This window comes from Oryx dammah, unplaced genomic scaffold, assembly GCF_014754425.2.
Source record: "Oryx dammah isolate SB20612 unplaced genomic scaffold, SCBI_Odam_1.1 HiC_scaffold_11163, whole genome shotgun sequence".
NCBI lineage: Eukaryota > Metazoa > Chordata > Mammalia > Artiodactyla > Bovidae > Oryx > Oryx dammah.
Genome location: NW_024080556.1, coordinates 2,473,529 through 2,490,569, shown reverse-complemented (window position 1 = coordinate 2,490,569; position 17,041 = coordinate 2,473,529). Strand labels below are relative to the sequence as shown.

Genomic DNA, 17,041 nt, shown 5'->3' with positions numbered 1-17,041 from the left:
ATCACACCATGGTGGTTATCTAGGTCATTGAGATCTCTTTTGTACAGTTCTTCTTGCCATCTTCTTGGGTATACTTGCCATCTCTTCTTAATATCTTTTACCTCTGTTAGGTACATACCATTTCTGTCGTTTATTGTGCCTATCTTTGCATGAAACATTTTCAGCTTCTTATGGGAGCTCATCAGTTATTTTCAACCAAAGAATACCCTTTGGGCTTCCCTTGTGGCTCAGCTGGCAAAGAATCCACCTGCAATGTAGGAAACCTGGGTTCGATCCCTGGGTTGGGAAGATCCCCTGGAGAAGGGAAAGGCTACCCACTCCAGTATTCTGGCCTGGAGAATTCCCTATAGTCCATGAGGTCTCAAAGAATCAGACATGACTGAGCGACTTTCACTTTCTTTCAAAGAATACCAACAATATGACTGCTTCTAAGTACATTGCAATCTTAACCTACTTCTGGCTTGGGTATTCACATTCTAAGTGGGACTGTCTCTGGCAAGGAATCACACTACCAATCACACTATATGACCTACCAAGAATAGATAAATAAATCATAACATTTTTCATGCACTTATGATAAATTGGTAAATTTAATACTGTTTAAGTTAAACCTCTTCTAATTTTATCATGTCTTTGAGAGTACTCATAAATATTTTTAGGTATGAATCTTCTGTTTTCATAACCAATGTGAGTTCCTTTAAAACAATGAATCTGAACTGTGGATTTAATTTTAAATGGAGATTTTATCCTAAAGAAAGTTTTTGCCAATTGCTTTGGCCCCACATACACACTCATAAGTGGACGAATAAACCAAATCTCAACCATAATAAATCCAGCCCTTGTCCCTAGAACAGGACTTAGACTGAGATGGACTCCTCACCAGTGTCTTGGAGCAGCTATGACAAATACCATCGAGAGAGCAAGGCATGTTGGTCTAGAAGGAAGAGGAATAAGTGCAACTGAGTTCTAGTTCCAGCGCTGCTGCGAGGTTGCTTAACATGAAAATACCACACTCCAAAAGTCATGCATTTTATGACTCCTATTAATCATTCCATATCTTCTCTTGGTGTTGTGTCACTCATAAGGACTGAAGAAACCAAAGTTAGAGTATAATCCCATGTATATCATGGCTGGTAAAGTAGTATTCAGGTGTATCTCACCACAAGAGTCAAAGTGACACAACTATGGTGTCAGCCATTGTTTATTTAAAACTTCAAATTGATAAGCTTTGGGGTTTTTTGTTGTTGTTGTCAATTTTCATAAGTATGTGGCAACTTCTCTCCATGTTTACAGCGTTGCCCAAGCCCTTTCATTCCATTTCTAGTGGCTTTTGCTGAAATTATTTGTCCACTCAAAGCACAAAAGATGCCCTTTAAGTCTTCCCACATGCATGAGGAATGTTTTGTTGAAAATCAATATATTCCAGCCAGACTGAAAACATTACATGGGAAATTAACACACAAAAAAACACCTGAGATATATTTGTTAATGAAATGACCTTCTGAACAAATAACAAGGATCATGTAGCACTCCTAACTGCCCATCAGGGTGCCTAAAGGGAAAACACAGGAATGAATTTTATAAAAAGTGAATGCTCATTTGATTAAACAGAGATTGTATGTAAATCCATTTTCAACTTTTAGTAATTTTTTTATTCTTAGTTGCCCTAAGTGTAATATGCATTGAATATACATTGAGTCACTTCACATTAGCAGAGTGTTCAAAAATTTATTGAAATACACTAATCAAATTAAAATAATATTATATAGAATTACTTCACATTTCATTATTCCATACTGAAAAAAAGCACCATAAAATTAGCAATCCATCTGTGACATAGGGTACTATGCATGTCCACATGGATTTAATCTTTTCTGTACATTATACATGTCTCAATATTATTAAAATGTATATGTTTACCTACAATTATATGTAATGAGTAATATATTCATAAATGGAGAAGGAAATGACAACCCACTCCAGTATTCTTGCCTAGAGAAATCATGGACAGAGGAGCCTGGTGGGCTGCTGTCCATGGCGTTGCACAGAGTTGGGTGCGACTGAAGTGACTTAGCATGCGTGCATGCATTGGAGAAGGACCTGGCAACCCACTCCAGTATTCTTGCCTAGAGAATCCCAGGGACAGAGCAGCTTGGTGAGCTGCCATCTCTGGTGTCGCACAGAGTTGGACACGACTGAATCGACTTAGCAGCAGTAGCAGCAGCAGCAGCAAAATATTCTTAAATAATGTGTCTCTTTAAGTAATAAAATTTTAAGAAAATTTTAAAATATTATGATGGCAAATTTTGTGCAATATTTTCATCCTCTTCTGTTTTTCCTGTAATAATACTAAATAAAATTACCACTTTTAAAAATAATTTAATCATCAGCATAAATTAATTTGTACCATATTACTATGATGCCTTTTTTAATGTATATAATTTATCCATTATATACTGCCTAAACTATTATCATTTCTTATTTTTGCCTACTTTAAAAAATTGATATTGTTTCCTCATAAGAACAAAAAGTACTTGGAATATATCAATTTTCTTATTGTTCCTTGGCCTAATTCTAGAAGATGAGCACAAACATACACACATGCCCATTCTCAACTTTCCCAACCAGCCTTCCTCTAAACTTGTAGCTTCTAGCAAATGGTTCATAGGCTGGAGGATCAAGTAATTAGGCTTTATAATATGTAAAACTAATGGGGAAAAACCCTGATCAGCATGTCTTGTAGGATATGGACATTATTAAATTCAGTGTGGCTGCTCAGGGACCTCTTACTTCCTAATCCTCTTCTTTTGAAGTTGAGGGCCATCACTGCTTCACATTTCTGCTGAGAGCTCCCATCTCACAGAAAATTCTGCTACCTGTACCTCTCTTCTATCTTTCTCTCAACATATCTTCATCTTCTTTCTTGTCATTTCTGCATCCTGTCATTCTTTCCATATTTCCTGCTTCCATGAGATGAGCTTGTACCCATTAATAATTAAGGCATGTGCTTATTCATGACCCACCTAAGACCCAGGTGGGACCTTTGCAGTTAAGTATTGCTGGGAAAGCACTCTGTGACAAATGATGTATTAGAGTTCTATCCGAGTCTGAGATTACTTTAGAAGTCAGTAAGAAGTAGTTAAGACTTTTGGCTTTACAGTTAAAGACTTAAACTACTTATAAGTTTTGGTGAAGTTAGCATCTCAAAACCTCAGTTTTCTCATATATAAAATGACATGGTAATAAATCCATCTCATAAGATGTTTATAAGTATGAAATGAAACATATAAACCATACTTAGTGCAAGAAATTCAGAGTTAAGCACATAGTATTTAATTAAAGCTGATTGATTTGATCACAATTATTAAAGTTCCACCAAGATGATGGTTAAGATTTTATACGTTATCTACAAAATATATACATGTAAAGAAGTGAGAGTAAAAACAGTTTTTTTACAAAAATTTAATTAAAATTATAATGCAGCAAGTAAAAAATATTCAAATGTTCCCTTATACCACAGTTAACAGACTGTGAGTAAAAGGAGTAGTAGATTCTCCAAAAGGAAGCCTGTAGCTACTTAACTGAAGACTTCAAAGTATTTATAAATATATGCTTGTTATTTTGTGACATAGCAATTTATATTACATATGTATTAGACTCATCATAGGTAATTGCATTTTTGTAGGTTGAAAACAATCATGTAGATATCAACCCACAAATATTAGGTTCATATGCATATATCTTTTATGAAATAAGACCAATTTTGAAGCTTTTAATTTATAAGCTTAACAATCTTATCTGTTTATATAGCTATACACATGTGATGTATATTTATGAAATCATTGGGAAGTCATCTTCACCCATCCACAAAATATTGAAATATTGAATATTGCCTACAAACCTTTAAAAAATTACTACACCATTGAAATTTAAAATATTGCCTTCTCCCACTTCTAAAAGTTCTTTCAAATTAATTAGGATATCAGGGAATTTCTTCAGATGGCTTTTCCACAAAATGCTCCCACACCTGAAGAGTAAAGAATCTAATCAGTCTTGCTTGTTTGCACCTTGCCAAAGATGCCGTTTTACTCACTGTATGTTCAGTTATCTTCAATGACCTGTTGTGCTGAAAATCACAGGCTAAGGTCAGTTCCTAGTACTGCTGTCTCTTTAATGCTAATAGCCAAAAATATACCACAAGGAACATCCTTAAACCAATAATGTGATCTACATACATTCTGATGTTTTCTAAATACTGGAGAGATATGAATAACTAGCCACATGTAAGATTTAAAAAGAATAATTAAAGAATTGATCCCTTTATAGCAACTTAGAAAATAAGTAGGATCAAGGACTCCTGTTTTTTATATTGTCTCTGGTAGCAAGGCTAATTGTCTTCTGTGTTCTCTGCTAGGTTTTTTGAGACTCAGAATTACCATTTCCACATTCCAGGAAGTTTTCTCTTGAGGGTTCATCTGAATTGAAGTGACCCTCTGCCTTAGCTTTCACAGTTCTTCCTTGAAATCGGCCTGGTGGCAGACATGCCATCTGGATTGAAATTGGTTGAGCAAATGAAAGGGAAGACCCAGATAAAGTTAACAGCTGCTAGAGTCCGTACCTTATATTGCTTATTGACTCAATGTTGGCTGGTGAAAGACAGACATGCACCTGCTTGTGTCTCTGTTAGATCACAGAGATTTGGTTGTATAGATAAGGAATGAATAATGACTCCTTTGTCAGGCTTTTCTAGATTTATTTACTGATATTGGTATGGGTGAAGCTCTTAAATTTTAGTTCAGAGAGCTTTTTTACATGTTTTAGTCATTCAGATGTTATCTCTTCTGAACAGCCTTCCCCAAGTCTACTTGTCAGAAATAGCATGTAGTCTCTGTGCCTGCTGTCGATACACTTGATGCTTGCCTGCAAACAGTAATTGTGTGCATTATCTGTGTCTGGTCTTATATTTAAACTGGCAACATTAGACTGAGAAGCTGTTTCTAGCCATCTTGTAACCAGGTAGAGAGCCAACAACAAGTGAGTCAAGAAAAAGATAACGAAACCAGTTCTTGATCACACTGAAACCTGATCATCCTTTCCCTAAAGCTCTGTCCTAGGTTGTTCAGTTACATGATTCAGTAAACTATCTTTTATCTTAAGCAAGCTTGAGTTGGATTTTCCCTATTGTGGAGGATACTACCCGTGGTTATAGCTATTTTGAGATATCATGGAAGACCTACAAATGGGTCTTACTTTCCTCAGACAGTGATCACATTAAGGGCAGATTGCGGTTTTCTTATGTCTGTATCTCCATGGTCTAGAAAAAGTCATGCAAATAGCAGATGTTTAATCGGTATTTACTGACATTGTCATTATAGGATGGGTTAAACTAAGAAGGAGTAAGAGGCAGTCTTTTTATTTGAGAAACCAATTTAAAAACCTCAGTCTACTTGTCTTGTATTTGTTGTTGTTTAGTTGCTAAGTCATGTCCTAGTCTTTTGCAGTCCCATTAACTATAGCCTGCCAGGCCTGGGATTTCGCAGGCAAGAATACCCAGGGATTGAACATGTGTCTCCTGAATTGGCAGGCAGATTCTTTACCACTGAGCCACTTGGGAAGCCCATTTTATGTTTAGGCTTTTACTAATTTCTGATGATGACAACAGAGGGAAGATAGTGGGATCAATAAGACAACATCGGTTTTGGAGAAAATATTAGGTAACATAAACAAATGAAGTTGGAGTAGCATTAGGAACGGCTCAGTGTAGAAATGTGACTCTGGAAGTCATGAGAACAGCAAACACACAGTGTCAGAAATGCTGGTATCTTACAAATCTGTGTAAAAGTGTGAAGCCATGGAAGATGGTTTGCAAAAAGAGCAAATTAAAAAGGAACAGAGATCCAAGAATAGAATGTTGGGGGACATCTATTGGTAGGTGAAGAGAGGGACAGAACCCAGTGACGAGAAAAGAGAAAGGACAATTAGAGAAATAGAAAAGGGGACTAAGAGAGGTCAACAAAAAAGGCAAGCGGAAAGATGGGCAAAGAAGACTTATTTCAAATGTCTTCGATCTTCATAGCAAAGCATTAAAAAAAGGTCACATATAAATAGTGAGAGAAGACAGGAGTAAGATTTAGTCTTGATAAAAGTACAAAGATTTGAAATACACTTTTCAAGAAATGTAATAGAAAAAATGTCTGTTAGAAATGACCAAGGTTTTGGCTGAGCAGCATAGAGAACACAGCTGAGGTTAGAAAGCATGCATTTGAACGGCATTAAATAGCTTCACTTTAGTGTTTGCAATCTAGAAGTGGGGATGAGAACATGAATAAACATCCTCCCTTGGGTCAGGACTTACCCATACAAGGGGCTACTGCATGAATGGACGATGGAAGGAAGGCACTAGCAATTCACCTGAACCTTTCCTTCATGTCTCACTCTCAGACTGAAGATAGGAAGAAAGAAAAAGAAGGTTAGGAGGAGGCAGATAGTGGTGAGGATCTAGACTCTAAAAGACAAACTCATAAGAATTAAAGAATGGGAGAAGAAATACAAGAGTATGTGGTCAAAGAAGGAACTTTTACAGGTAAAGATCATTTTTTAAAAATTTATGCTTTAAACCAGTGTATTATTATAACAAGTTAAACTACATTTTCAGAAACTAAAACAGCATACCATATGTCCAGATCGCCCCTCCCTGCTCTGTCCAGTTGATGCTTCTTTTATCTTCTTCCATCAGGTTTTTCATGTTTGTCTCTTGCCATTTATCTTATATTCCTGCAGGCATTATTTTCCATCTTATTGAATCTCAAGACCTCCTACAAAAATTTATCCTTCTTTCTGATCATTTATCCTGTTCAGTTAATTCATCTTTGTTATGGTCTTTCTATGTTTTAAAATGTTTACTATCTCTAGTTTTACAGTATCTAAGAATAACACTAAATTTTATATTCTCCAGTATTTGACAAAGAAAATAGTCATGAAAAATGGGAGTTATAAGATTAAAATCTCTACAAGCAGCATATCGGTATACATATCATATATCATTTCATCTGAAATAATTTTTAATTCTTAATAGATAAAGCTTATATTATACAGCAAGATTGGGCTTCCCTGGTGGCTCAGACAGTAAAGAATCTGCCTGCAATGCAGGACACCTGGGTTCAATCCTTGGCTTGGGAAGATCCCCTGGAGGAAGGCATGGTAGTCACTCCAGGATTCTTGCCTGGAGAATCCTCATGGACAGAGGAGCCTAGTGGGCTACAGTCCATGTGGTTGCAAAGAGTCAGACATGACTGAGTGACTAGCACATACAGCAAGATTAGATTCCTGGGTTTCTTTGACTTAGTGATTTAACCTGATGTAGTCAATGAATGAAATAATCCAGTTACCCAACTCTGACAGGGAGGGGCCAACTTGATATAGTCCTAAATGTAACCAGTCAAATGTAACTTCCCTGCGTTTAGTCAGCTGCAGTATTTGGATTTTCGGATGGAAGACAGTAGCATCCACCACTCCATTCAACATCCATCATACCCAACTTTTCCTTTTTTTCTGTTATTGAAGATATGTGTGAAAGAGCTTCCTGCTTCCCACACAAGCCTTCACCCACATGTGTGGTAGACTGGCTAGCCTTCCACAGCCTAAATGTCTTTTCCATAAGAAAGAAAATAATATAGTGTTGCCATCAATGATATTTTTACCATAACACTAACTAACTACCATTTCTTGGTACTTACTATAATTCAGTCACTCTGTTATGTAATTCACATACTTGCCTCATAAACACCCCACTTTATACATTAAAAGGAAAGCAAGAGGAACTGAAAATCAATCTACTCCTATAGAAGGGGTCATCAGACCATAGAATATTATACAGATGTAAAGGTAAGCTCTGAATGAAACTTTTAAATTGCTTTCAAATGCTGTAGTATTTTAAGTGTAGTCTGGATCAAAATTTCAAGGATTCTGTTACTAATAAGTAAGTAAAAGTGTTCTATTAGTCGCTCAGTCATGCCTGACGCTTTGCGACCCCATGGACTGCAGCTCACCAGGCTCCTCTGTCCATGAGATTTTCCAGGCAAGGATACTGGAGTGGGTTGCCATTTCCTTCTCCAGGGGATCTTCCTAACCCAGGGATCGAACCCAGGTTTCCTGCACTGCAGGCAGATTCTTTACCAACTGAGCTACAAGGGAAGCCCGTTAAGTAAGTAAAAAGCAGTCTAATCTTTCTGGAAATAATGTGTTTCAATATTTCAAAAACACCAGACTGTATTTCAAGAAAATGAAATATCTATATCAGATATGGTGCCATAACTACAACAACATGTCCATAGTATTGTACCCCACTGTTACTATCTGCCTCCTCCTAACCTTCTTTTTCTTTCTTCCTATCTTCAGTCTGAGAGTGAGACATGAAGGAAAGGTTCAGGTGAATTGCTAGTGCCTTCCTTCCACCGTCCTTTCATGCAGTAGCCCCTTGTATGGGTAAATCCTGACCCAAGGGAGGATGTTTATTCAAGTTCTCACCCCCACTTCTAGATTGCAAACACTAAAGTGAAGCTGTTTAATGCCATTCAAATGCATGCTTTCTAACCTCAGCTGTGTTCTCTATGCTGCTCAGTCAAAACCTTGGTCATTTCAAATAGGCTTTTTTTCTATTACATTTCTTGAAAAGTGTATTTCAATTCTTTGTACTTTTTTCAGGGTACTACTTGTACCTTTTATGGTAGACTCCTCAAACCATCTTTCTAGTTATAAGACTTACATTCATAGCTTGAACATCATTTTATAAATTAGTTTCCAGAAAATAAGACAGTATCTAACTTTTACTTTTTTCTGTGTTATTGAAAATGTGTGTGAAATAACTTCCCTCTTCCCATACAACAATCTTCACTGGCATCATCCTGAAGAGGAAAAGAAAAGGGGAAGGGAAGTGGCAGAGAAGTGGGAAAGGAATGTGTGCGCCTTACATAACTAAATAAGGGAGGGCAGGAAGTGGTACATTTAACAAGGAAGAGTTTTCTCTTTCTTTAGAGAAACGATTTTCTCCATCTCTAACCCAAAAAAGAAACATGGGTTTACCGTTAAATTCCTCTTGACCACATCTTCCTGGGTTGTGCATCCTCTCACGGGATTATAAATTTTAGTTAATATTTCTTTACATCCCTTTCTTATTGCATCTGTTTTGGTTATTTTTAATTTTTCAACAGAAGAACAAGCATTTACAATTTAGAAAGTTTATTTTAGAAAAATAATAGTCCGGATAGCTTAAAGTAAGTAAAGCACAAGTGAAATGCACTGATGTTTTGAAAAAAAGACCTTTATATAATCCATTGACATGCCCAATGCCATTAAAGATGGCTTTTTGAGTACATAAGTTCTCATTTTTAATTGCTATGAGCATGCATTCTGTGCAATGCTTTACTAGCATATGAACTGTTAGTCCTCTGATTACTTATTTTGTGTTGATATTGCAATTGTGATGATGATATTTAGAAGTACTTTTTAGTATAAGTAAGCAAAATCATTAGTGTAAACGTGAGCTATATAGAGAACTATAATGCTATTAAATGTTATAATTCTGTATTTTTGTTATGGCAACATATCTGACATGGATATTTCATTTACTTGAATCATAGTTATTTTTGAAAATATGAAAAATTTATATTGAGATAGTCATTCTTCTTATAAAGATTAGACTGTTCATTTTGAATTGCATGTAAAGTAGTAACATTGTGTGTCAAATTGAAATCAGGTTAGTATTTTAGATTGTTAGAACATTTAAAATCAATTTAAAAGCATTGATTCATAGTTTACCTTTGATGTTATTATTTTAAAATACCATTGTGACTCAGAGTGATTTAAAGCAGATGATTAAACAACTAGAGACTTTAAGGGCAAAATTATAAAATATTCTGAATCTTAACTTCAAGAAGAGGGTAATGAAGCAAATTGCTAGAATAATGTATATTTATTAGAAAATACTAAATCATAAATAATTTCTATATATGCTGCATATATTTTTAGTTAAAAACTATTAAATGAATCATCTTTGTATTTTGATCTCATAATAAGAATTTAATAATGGATGAAGATCCGTGAATGAAATAAAATTCCTCCCGGTAGAGACTCTCTCTAATTAAATTTCTTTTCCTATTAGACTTCCAGCCCCTATTTAGCTCTTCCACTTATATAACTTAATTTCAAATCTTACTGATTTTTGTTCTTCTATTTTTATGTCATTTACCTGATAGCTTAACTTCAGGCCATTAAATAAAAATCAAAGTTCACTTCCCTTTCACTCTAGATACTTAAATTGAATCAGAGACATCTATTTTTTATTTTGAGAGTTTTCTAAAACTAAAAAATTCTAGAAGAACTTCAATATAAAACCCCAGAAAAATAGTAAATCCTTTTAGCATATTAAACCTTTATATTGTATTTTTATATTTGAATTTATCTTCAACTCTTCCTGCTCCAAAAATGGTAGCATTTTTCAAACTCTCCTGTAAAATATAGCTAAGAAGGTTTTAGGAATATTGCAGAAACATTGACATAATTGTTACCAATGTCAGTATTTCATGATCAGATTATTTGTCTATTGAGTTGATGTTCTGAAAGTGATAGAGAAAAACAAGATCTAAGAAATTAAGCCAAATATGAAAAAATACTCAGTTATAAATTAATCACATTTTTCTTATAGTTTTGTAATTCTGTCACTTCAAATCTAGTATTGTTCCTATGATTGATTTTTCAATAAATACAACATTGACATTTGTTTGGAGGAAATGAAGACTTGCTTGGCTATACTTGAAGTCCATTTGGGAACTAATGGTACTGATATTCACATATTGCGATCTTTTTTTTTTTTTTTTGCAGTTTTACTAAAGGGAGGAAAAAAAGAGGAAGAAAAGCCATTTAGAGACTGTGCAGATGTATATCAAGCTGGTTTTAATAAAAGTGGAATCTACACTATTTATATTAATAATATGCCAGAACCCAAAAAGGTAAAACCAGAAGTGTTTGTTTATGAGATGTAAAGCAGATCCTAGTTGAATTGCTGAATAATCAGATTGATTTGTGAGCTTGTTAAACCAAAACTATATATGCCTAAGCTCTTTTCTCCTAAAGATACTCTGTTTCCCAGGTCCATAAAAGATGAAAACCCGGTTGTACAGACCGCTTCCAACCCCCACATGTCCTATCCCTATTTCACACGCAGTTTTCCATTTACCCTCTGCTCATTCCTAGGATATCCCATTTGTTCATAAATTCTTGCCTTATACAGATTACATGTTGAAGGCACATACTTCCAGCTCATGGGAATAACTGAGGACCCATCTTCCAAAGTCCCAAGGACAAGATGGTACATGTCATCTGTGTTCAAATACTGTGAAGAGGGAGCTAGGGACATATTTCCAAAACCTCTGCTCTTATTAGGGTAGAGAAAGACACTCTATCTTAATTCATGATCCTGAAAGGATTTGCTTTGCATATTTTCCTAAAGGACTTTGTTGGAGGATATTTTTCATCAGTATATTGAACAGGATCCAAGTATACTTTGAAGTAAGAAAAACACTGTCTTCTTGCTGTTATATCTCTTCTATATTTACTCTTTCTTCCTATTTCTTCATTAAATCATCCATCCATTCCTTCATTCAATACATAGTAAGTGTATGTCATTTATTTGTCAGTGAATGACTAGAGACATAATATAAAACAGTTCCCAATGTAGTGGTGAAGACAGACAAATACGGAGAAATTGTAATGTGCTGAAGAAGTGCAATGATAGAGACTGCAACAGGGTTTATGGAGAGCCTTGAGGAGAACTCTGTTCTTCAGCAATGAAAAGCTTTAATCAGATGCCCAAGACCCTGAGAGGACCACCTGTCCTTGCAGTGCTTTATCCTCAAAGGATGGAACAATCTTTTTCCTCTCATTGCCCCACCTAAATTACCAGCTCTGTGTTCCCACCTTTTCTAGGTACTATGCACACACTCTCAGAGGTTTTCCCTGATTCTCTCAAACAACTTTGCATGATTTGCTCACTATCAGAGTTCTACAAGGGAAGGATTTTACTTTTATCTTTGACTTCCTGGGACCCAGAATAGTTTCTGGAGCATAGTGGTCCTCAGTAAATATGTGCTGAAATGAATGAATGAATAGGTGACCTGCTGATGATAATGTCAACACTTCTGTGTAGTATATAGTAAGTAAGCCTAACTTAGTCATTCCGACTGTTCATTTCCTTTGATAGGTGAGGGAAATACATCTTGGAGACCAGCTTGCCAGTTGTCATACAGTTGTCAAGAGGCAAAGTCTGGACTCTACCAGCCCTGCTGATTCCAATGAGGATTAGTGGGTTAAGTTAGCTCAATAGTTTTTCCCTTTGCTGGGACAAAAATTTTCTTCTGAAAAGAGACCTATACTGTGCTGTCAAAGTGACGAGAAATAAAGACGGTACAGCAGGTAAAAGAGGTGGCAGGCAGTTATGTACATTGCTACCCGGGTTACCTACCAGAGAAGTTTGATTTCACTGTATTTCTTTTTGAGCTTCTGTGAAAATTTTCACTGAATCAGGTGTACCATGTCTTTAAAAAAAAACAAAACAAAACTGTGAACGTATTATAGCAAGTTTAGGAGTAAAGTGAAAGGGTTAGTTGCTCAGTGGTATCCACCTCTGCAATCCCATGGACTGTAGCCTGTTCCTCTGTCCATGGATTTCTCCAGGCAAGCATGCTGGAGTGGGTTGCCATTTCCTTTTCTGGGGGATCTTCCTGACCCAGGGGTTGAACCCGAGTCTCCTGCTTTTCAGGCGGATTCTTTACCATCTGAACCACCAGGGAAGCGAGGAAAGTATTCAGTTCAGTTCAGTCAGTCAGTCTTGACCGACTCTTTGCGACCCCATGAACTGCAGCACGCCAGGCCTCCAAGTCTATCACCAACACCTGGAGTCCATCCAAACCCACATCCTTCGAATCAGTGATGCCATTCAACCATCTCATCCTCTGTCGTCCCCTCCTCCTCCTGCCCCAAGTCCCTCCCAGCATCAGGGTCTTTTCAAATGAGTCAGCCCTTCGCATCAGGTGGCCAAGGTATTGGAGTTTCAGCTTCAACATCAGTCCTTCCAATGAACATCCAGGACTGATCTCCTTTAGGATGGACTGGTTGGATCTCCTTGCAGTCCAAGGGACTCTCAAGAGTCTTCTCCAACACCACAGTTCAAAAGCATCAATTCTTCGGTGCTCAGCTTTCTTTATAGTCCAATTCTCACCTACATACATGACCACTGGAAAAACCATAGCCTTTACTAGACAGACTTTTGTTGGCAAAGTAATGTCTCTGCTTTTTAATATGCTGTCTAGGTTGGTCATAACTTTCCTTCCAAGGAGTAAGCATCTTTTAATTTCATAGCTGCAGTCACCAAAGCAGCCTTTTGAATCATTTGGATCATATGACATGAAGCCTTCCTATTCTGCTTGCTGGTATCTTAAAATCAGACTTAAATTCAGTTCATACACAAGCACAGGCATGCTGTACATGCCCACACTGACACATCATACAGAGAGCATGTAAAGTGTGTCAGAAAGTGCCCTGGAGGAGAGAACCCGAGCTAATGTAAATACTTAATGCAGTTTACCTGTAGTTCTTCCCAAGACCTGATACAAACCCCTAAACGATTATCACTTCTCCTCTAACATAGGGACTATAAAGTTAACTAAAAACATTAAGTGACCCTCCTTTTAGACTCTTAATAATTATTATGTATGAATATAAAAATAAAATGTTTTTTAAAGTTTTTAGATTAACTTTCATACTTTAAGAATCTTTTTTCAGTCCATCAACACTAGCACATGGCCCTTAGTGAGGGTATTACAAGTAAAGTTTGATATTCCATTAAATTTAAGTTATGCAATAATCATAACTCTATTCTAGTTCAGAATGCTTTGAGAAACAAATAATTCGCAGACTATTTGCAGAACCGCTGCTACTGTTAGGGTGGAAGAAAAGTATCTTATCTTAACTCATAAACTTGAATGAAAGTGAAAGTTAGTTGCTCAGTCATGTCTAGCTCTTTACAATCCTTTGGACTGTAGTCCACCAGGCTCTTCTGTCCGTGGAATTCTCCAGGCAAGAATACTGAAGAGGGTTGCCATTTCTTTTTCCAGGGGATCTTCCGTACCCAGGGATCGAACCTGGGTCTCCTGCATTGTAGGGCAGATTCTTTACCAACTAAGCCACTAGGGAAGTCATACACTTGAATAACAACTTATAAACTTAAATGAATTTGCTTTTTTTTTTAAGATTTACATAAACGAATGGGTTAGAGGATCCAGTTCACAAGTTCAGTGACTTCTATGTTGGGTTACAGAAACAGAATGATTTAAATTTATGCCTCTGCAACATGATGAATTTTTCATATTAGAGAACTTCAATATTGTTCTTAAATTTAAAAAAATCTAAAATACTGAAGCCGCAAATGCTAAATATATGCTGGATTAGACTTGTTACATTTGGGCCTAGAGAGAAATAGTACCCCAGATAGATTAGCAATAATATCAATATAGGCCTATAAGAGGCAAATTTTATCACTATAGAAATGGCACTTATATTTCTTCAGAGGAAGAAGGAGAAATTCACATGTTATTTTTACTGTCATTAGGTTTAGTTTAATTGGAAATAACAGCAGAGTGTGGTGAGAGGGAGAGATAACTGACCATAAGGAAGGAAAGACTTTGGGCTTCTTGATTTAAGTGTTCATTCCCTTGTTTTGTTTCCCCTTTGAGGTTATGATCCTTTTGCCAGTAGTAATAATGTTCTGTTATGGAGATGGACATTTTAGGATGATATACCTGCACTTACTAGTAAGTAGCAAATTTCCTTGTTATAGTCACATACCTTAGAATTAGTAAGAACAAACATTGTGTGAACTTCCCAATGTTATTGAGAAACTGATTAATATAATAGTTCAAATGTACTGTGCATTTACAGTTTGCCAGTTTCTGTTTTGAGCACTTTAGATATATATATTCACTTGTTTATCCCTTTCAATAACTGTATGATATATAGAGGTGCTCTCATTATCCCTATTTTAGAAAAATAACTTGCCCAAATCACATAGCAAATACTGAATACAGGCTTTGTAACAAAGATATCAACTCTAGACTGTACCATCCTAACAGGGAGCTAAGTGAGATAATTACTTATATTAGTGATGACTGAAGCTACACCATTCATAATTTTTTATAGGAACCTATGTGAGTGACACAGCTAAGAGTTCATTGTCAGGTCTGATTGTAAGCCACCCTACTTCCTCCCACCCTGTAATCTCATTGCCTTCTCTTATTTTTATATAGATCATTGGTATCCTCTCAGTTCTGTAAAAAAGTTCTATAAAAAGTGCTTAGAAAAGGCATCCTTAGGACCATCACCCTTCTACATATATTTTGCTTTGTGGCTATAAAGTTTGGTGCTAATCATGATATGCTTAGCAAAAATTTTGCTCATTTTAATACTTACAGAAATTCTAGCAAGGCAAGTCTATGTAAAAACAAAACAAAATGTCTAGCTATGTATGATATATGGATTAATCAATTAAATTGACCTATTTAGGCAATTAACAAAAACTATTAGTATGAATTATTAATTTTAGGCAGAGTGAAATTTGCAAGTATACACAGTTGTTTTATAGTTGTTTTAACTGACATCATTCCCTGCCAAGAAAGAATGTCTGCAAAAGTTAGAAAAGTATTATCTTCTCAAATGTGATGTGGAAGCCAAAGGCAGTTTTCTAGGACTCTTAAAATTTTCAAGCAGATAGAAAATGAGAATTAGATCATTTATATATCTGTTTTTTACTTTTTTTCATTATTAATGGCTTGTGGATATTTTCTACTCTGAATTTCCTTCAGTACATGGTAGTAGGAAGCAAGGATTTTTCCTTTGATTTCATAACTTTCTAAAACCAAGTGCTCTGTAATCTGCTTAGTTTCATACAGTAAAACAAACCATTAAATAATAGCTCTGATTACTATAAAATATTTAAAAATTTGTTTCTGAATCTATAATTTCCCTAATTCTTGGAAAAGGACTATAACAAATGTATTGAGCCTTTTTTATTTAAGGTTATGGAAAAATAATTAACACTCACAAGGTTAATCATTCCAACTTGTATGTAGCATAAAAGCATAAAAACTATGTGAATCGAATTTCCCCTTTTTGTTTGGGTTTAAATCATTATTATGTTAAAAGATTTTTAATGCTTGAAAGCTTTGACCTTGCCTGGGATAGGAGCCAGTTCAATCTGTTCTTGGATAGAGTTAAGCCCAAGTCATATGATCAATAAATGCAACAGTCATAGTAAATGGAGCAAGGCGCCTGCATCTACAGGAAGGTTACCGCCAGATAGCACAGACCACACTATATTGGCAAAGGAACTTTTCAAGTCCTTTCATGTCTCAAATCTTTCAAAACCAACCACCTATCTTTTTGAACTTCTTTCATCTGTTAAGCATAGGCTTTTTGTTTTTCTTCTGACTAAAAATCATAGTCTTGTGTGTGTGGCAGGTTGCTAGCACTAATCCACCTTCATATGAGCTTGGTAGCTCAGTCGTGTCTGACTCTTTGTGACCCCATGGACTGACCCTCCTCTGTCCATGGGATCGTCTAGGCAAGAATACTAGAGTGGGCTGCCATTTCCTCCTCCAGGGGACTTTTCCAACCCAGGGGTCAAACCCGGCTCCCCTGCAGCTCCTGCCTTGCCGTTCTTTACCACTGAACCACCTGGGAAGCCCAACTTCACATGTACATATGGACATATACATATATGCATATATATTACATAAATATGTGTGCAATAGAAAGTGTGCTTAGAAATTAATGATGCTAGTATTATTAATTAGAATCTGGTAATTGTAATCATAAGGACATTTTTTTGAATTTCTACATGTTTGGGCTTTATATGTTTTATATTAGCCATAATAAATAATAAATTATATGAAATATATAATAGTAACCTATTATGATATATGAGATATTGTAT

At 35.9% G+C, this 17,041-nt stretch overlaps 1 protein-coding gene across 1 annotated transcript in view; it reads left to right on the top strand.

Annotated features, from left to right (window-relative positions):
* Positions 1-17,041, top strand: part of LOC120860691 (angiopoietin-1) — a 296,807-nt gene that overhangs the window by 220,675 nt on the left and 59,091 nt on the right. The window contains exon 5 of the mRNA XM_040236442.1: positions 10,879-11,006. Within this exon, the coding sequence (XP_040092376.1) occupies positions 10,879-11,006 (128 nt within the window). The remainder of the gene's footprint in view (positions 1-10,878; positions 11,007-17,041) is intronic.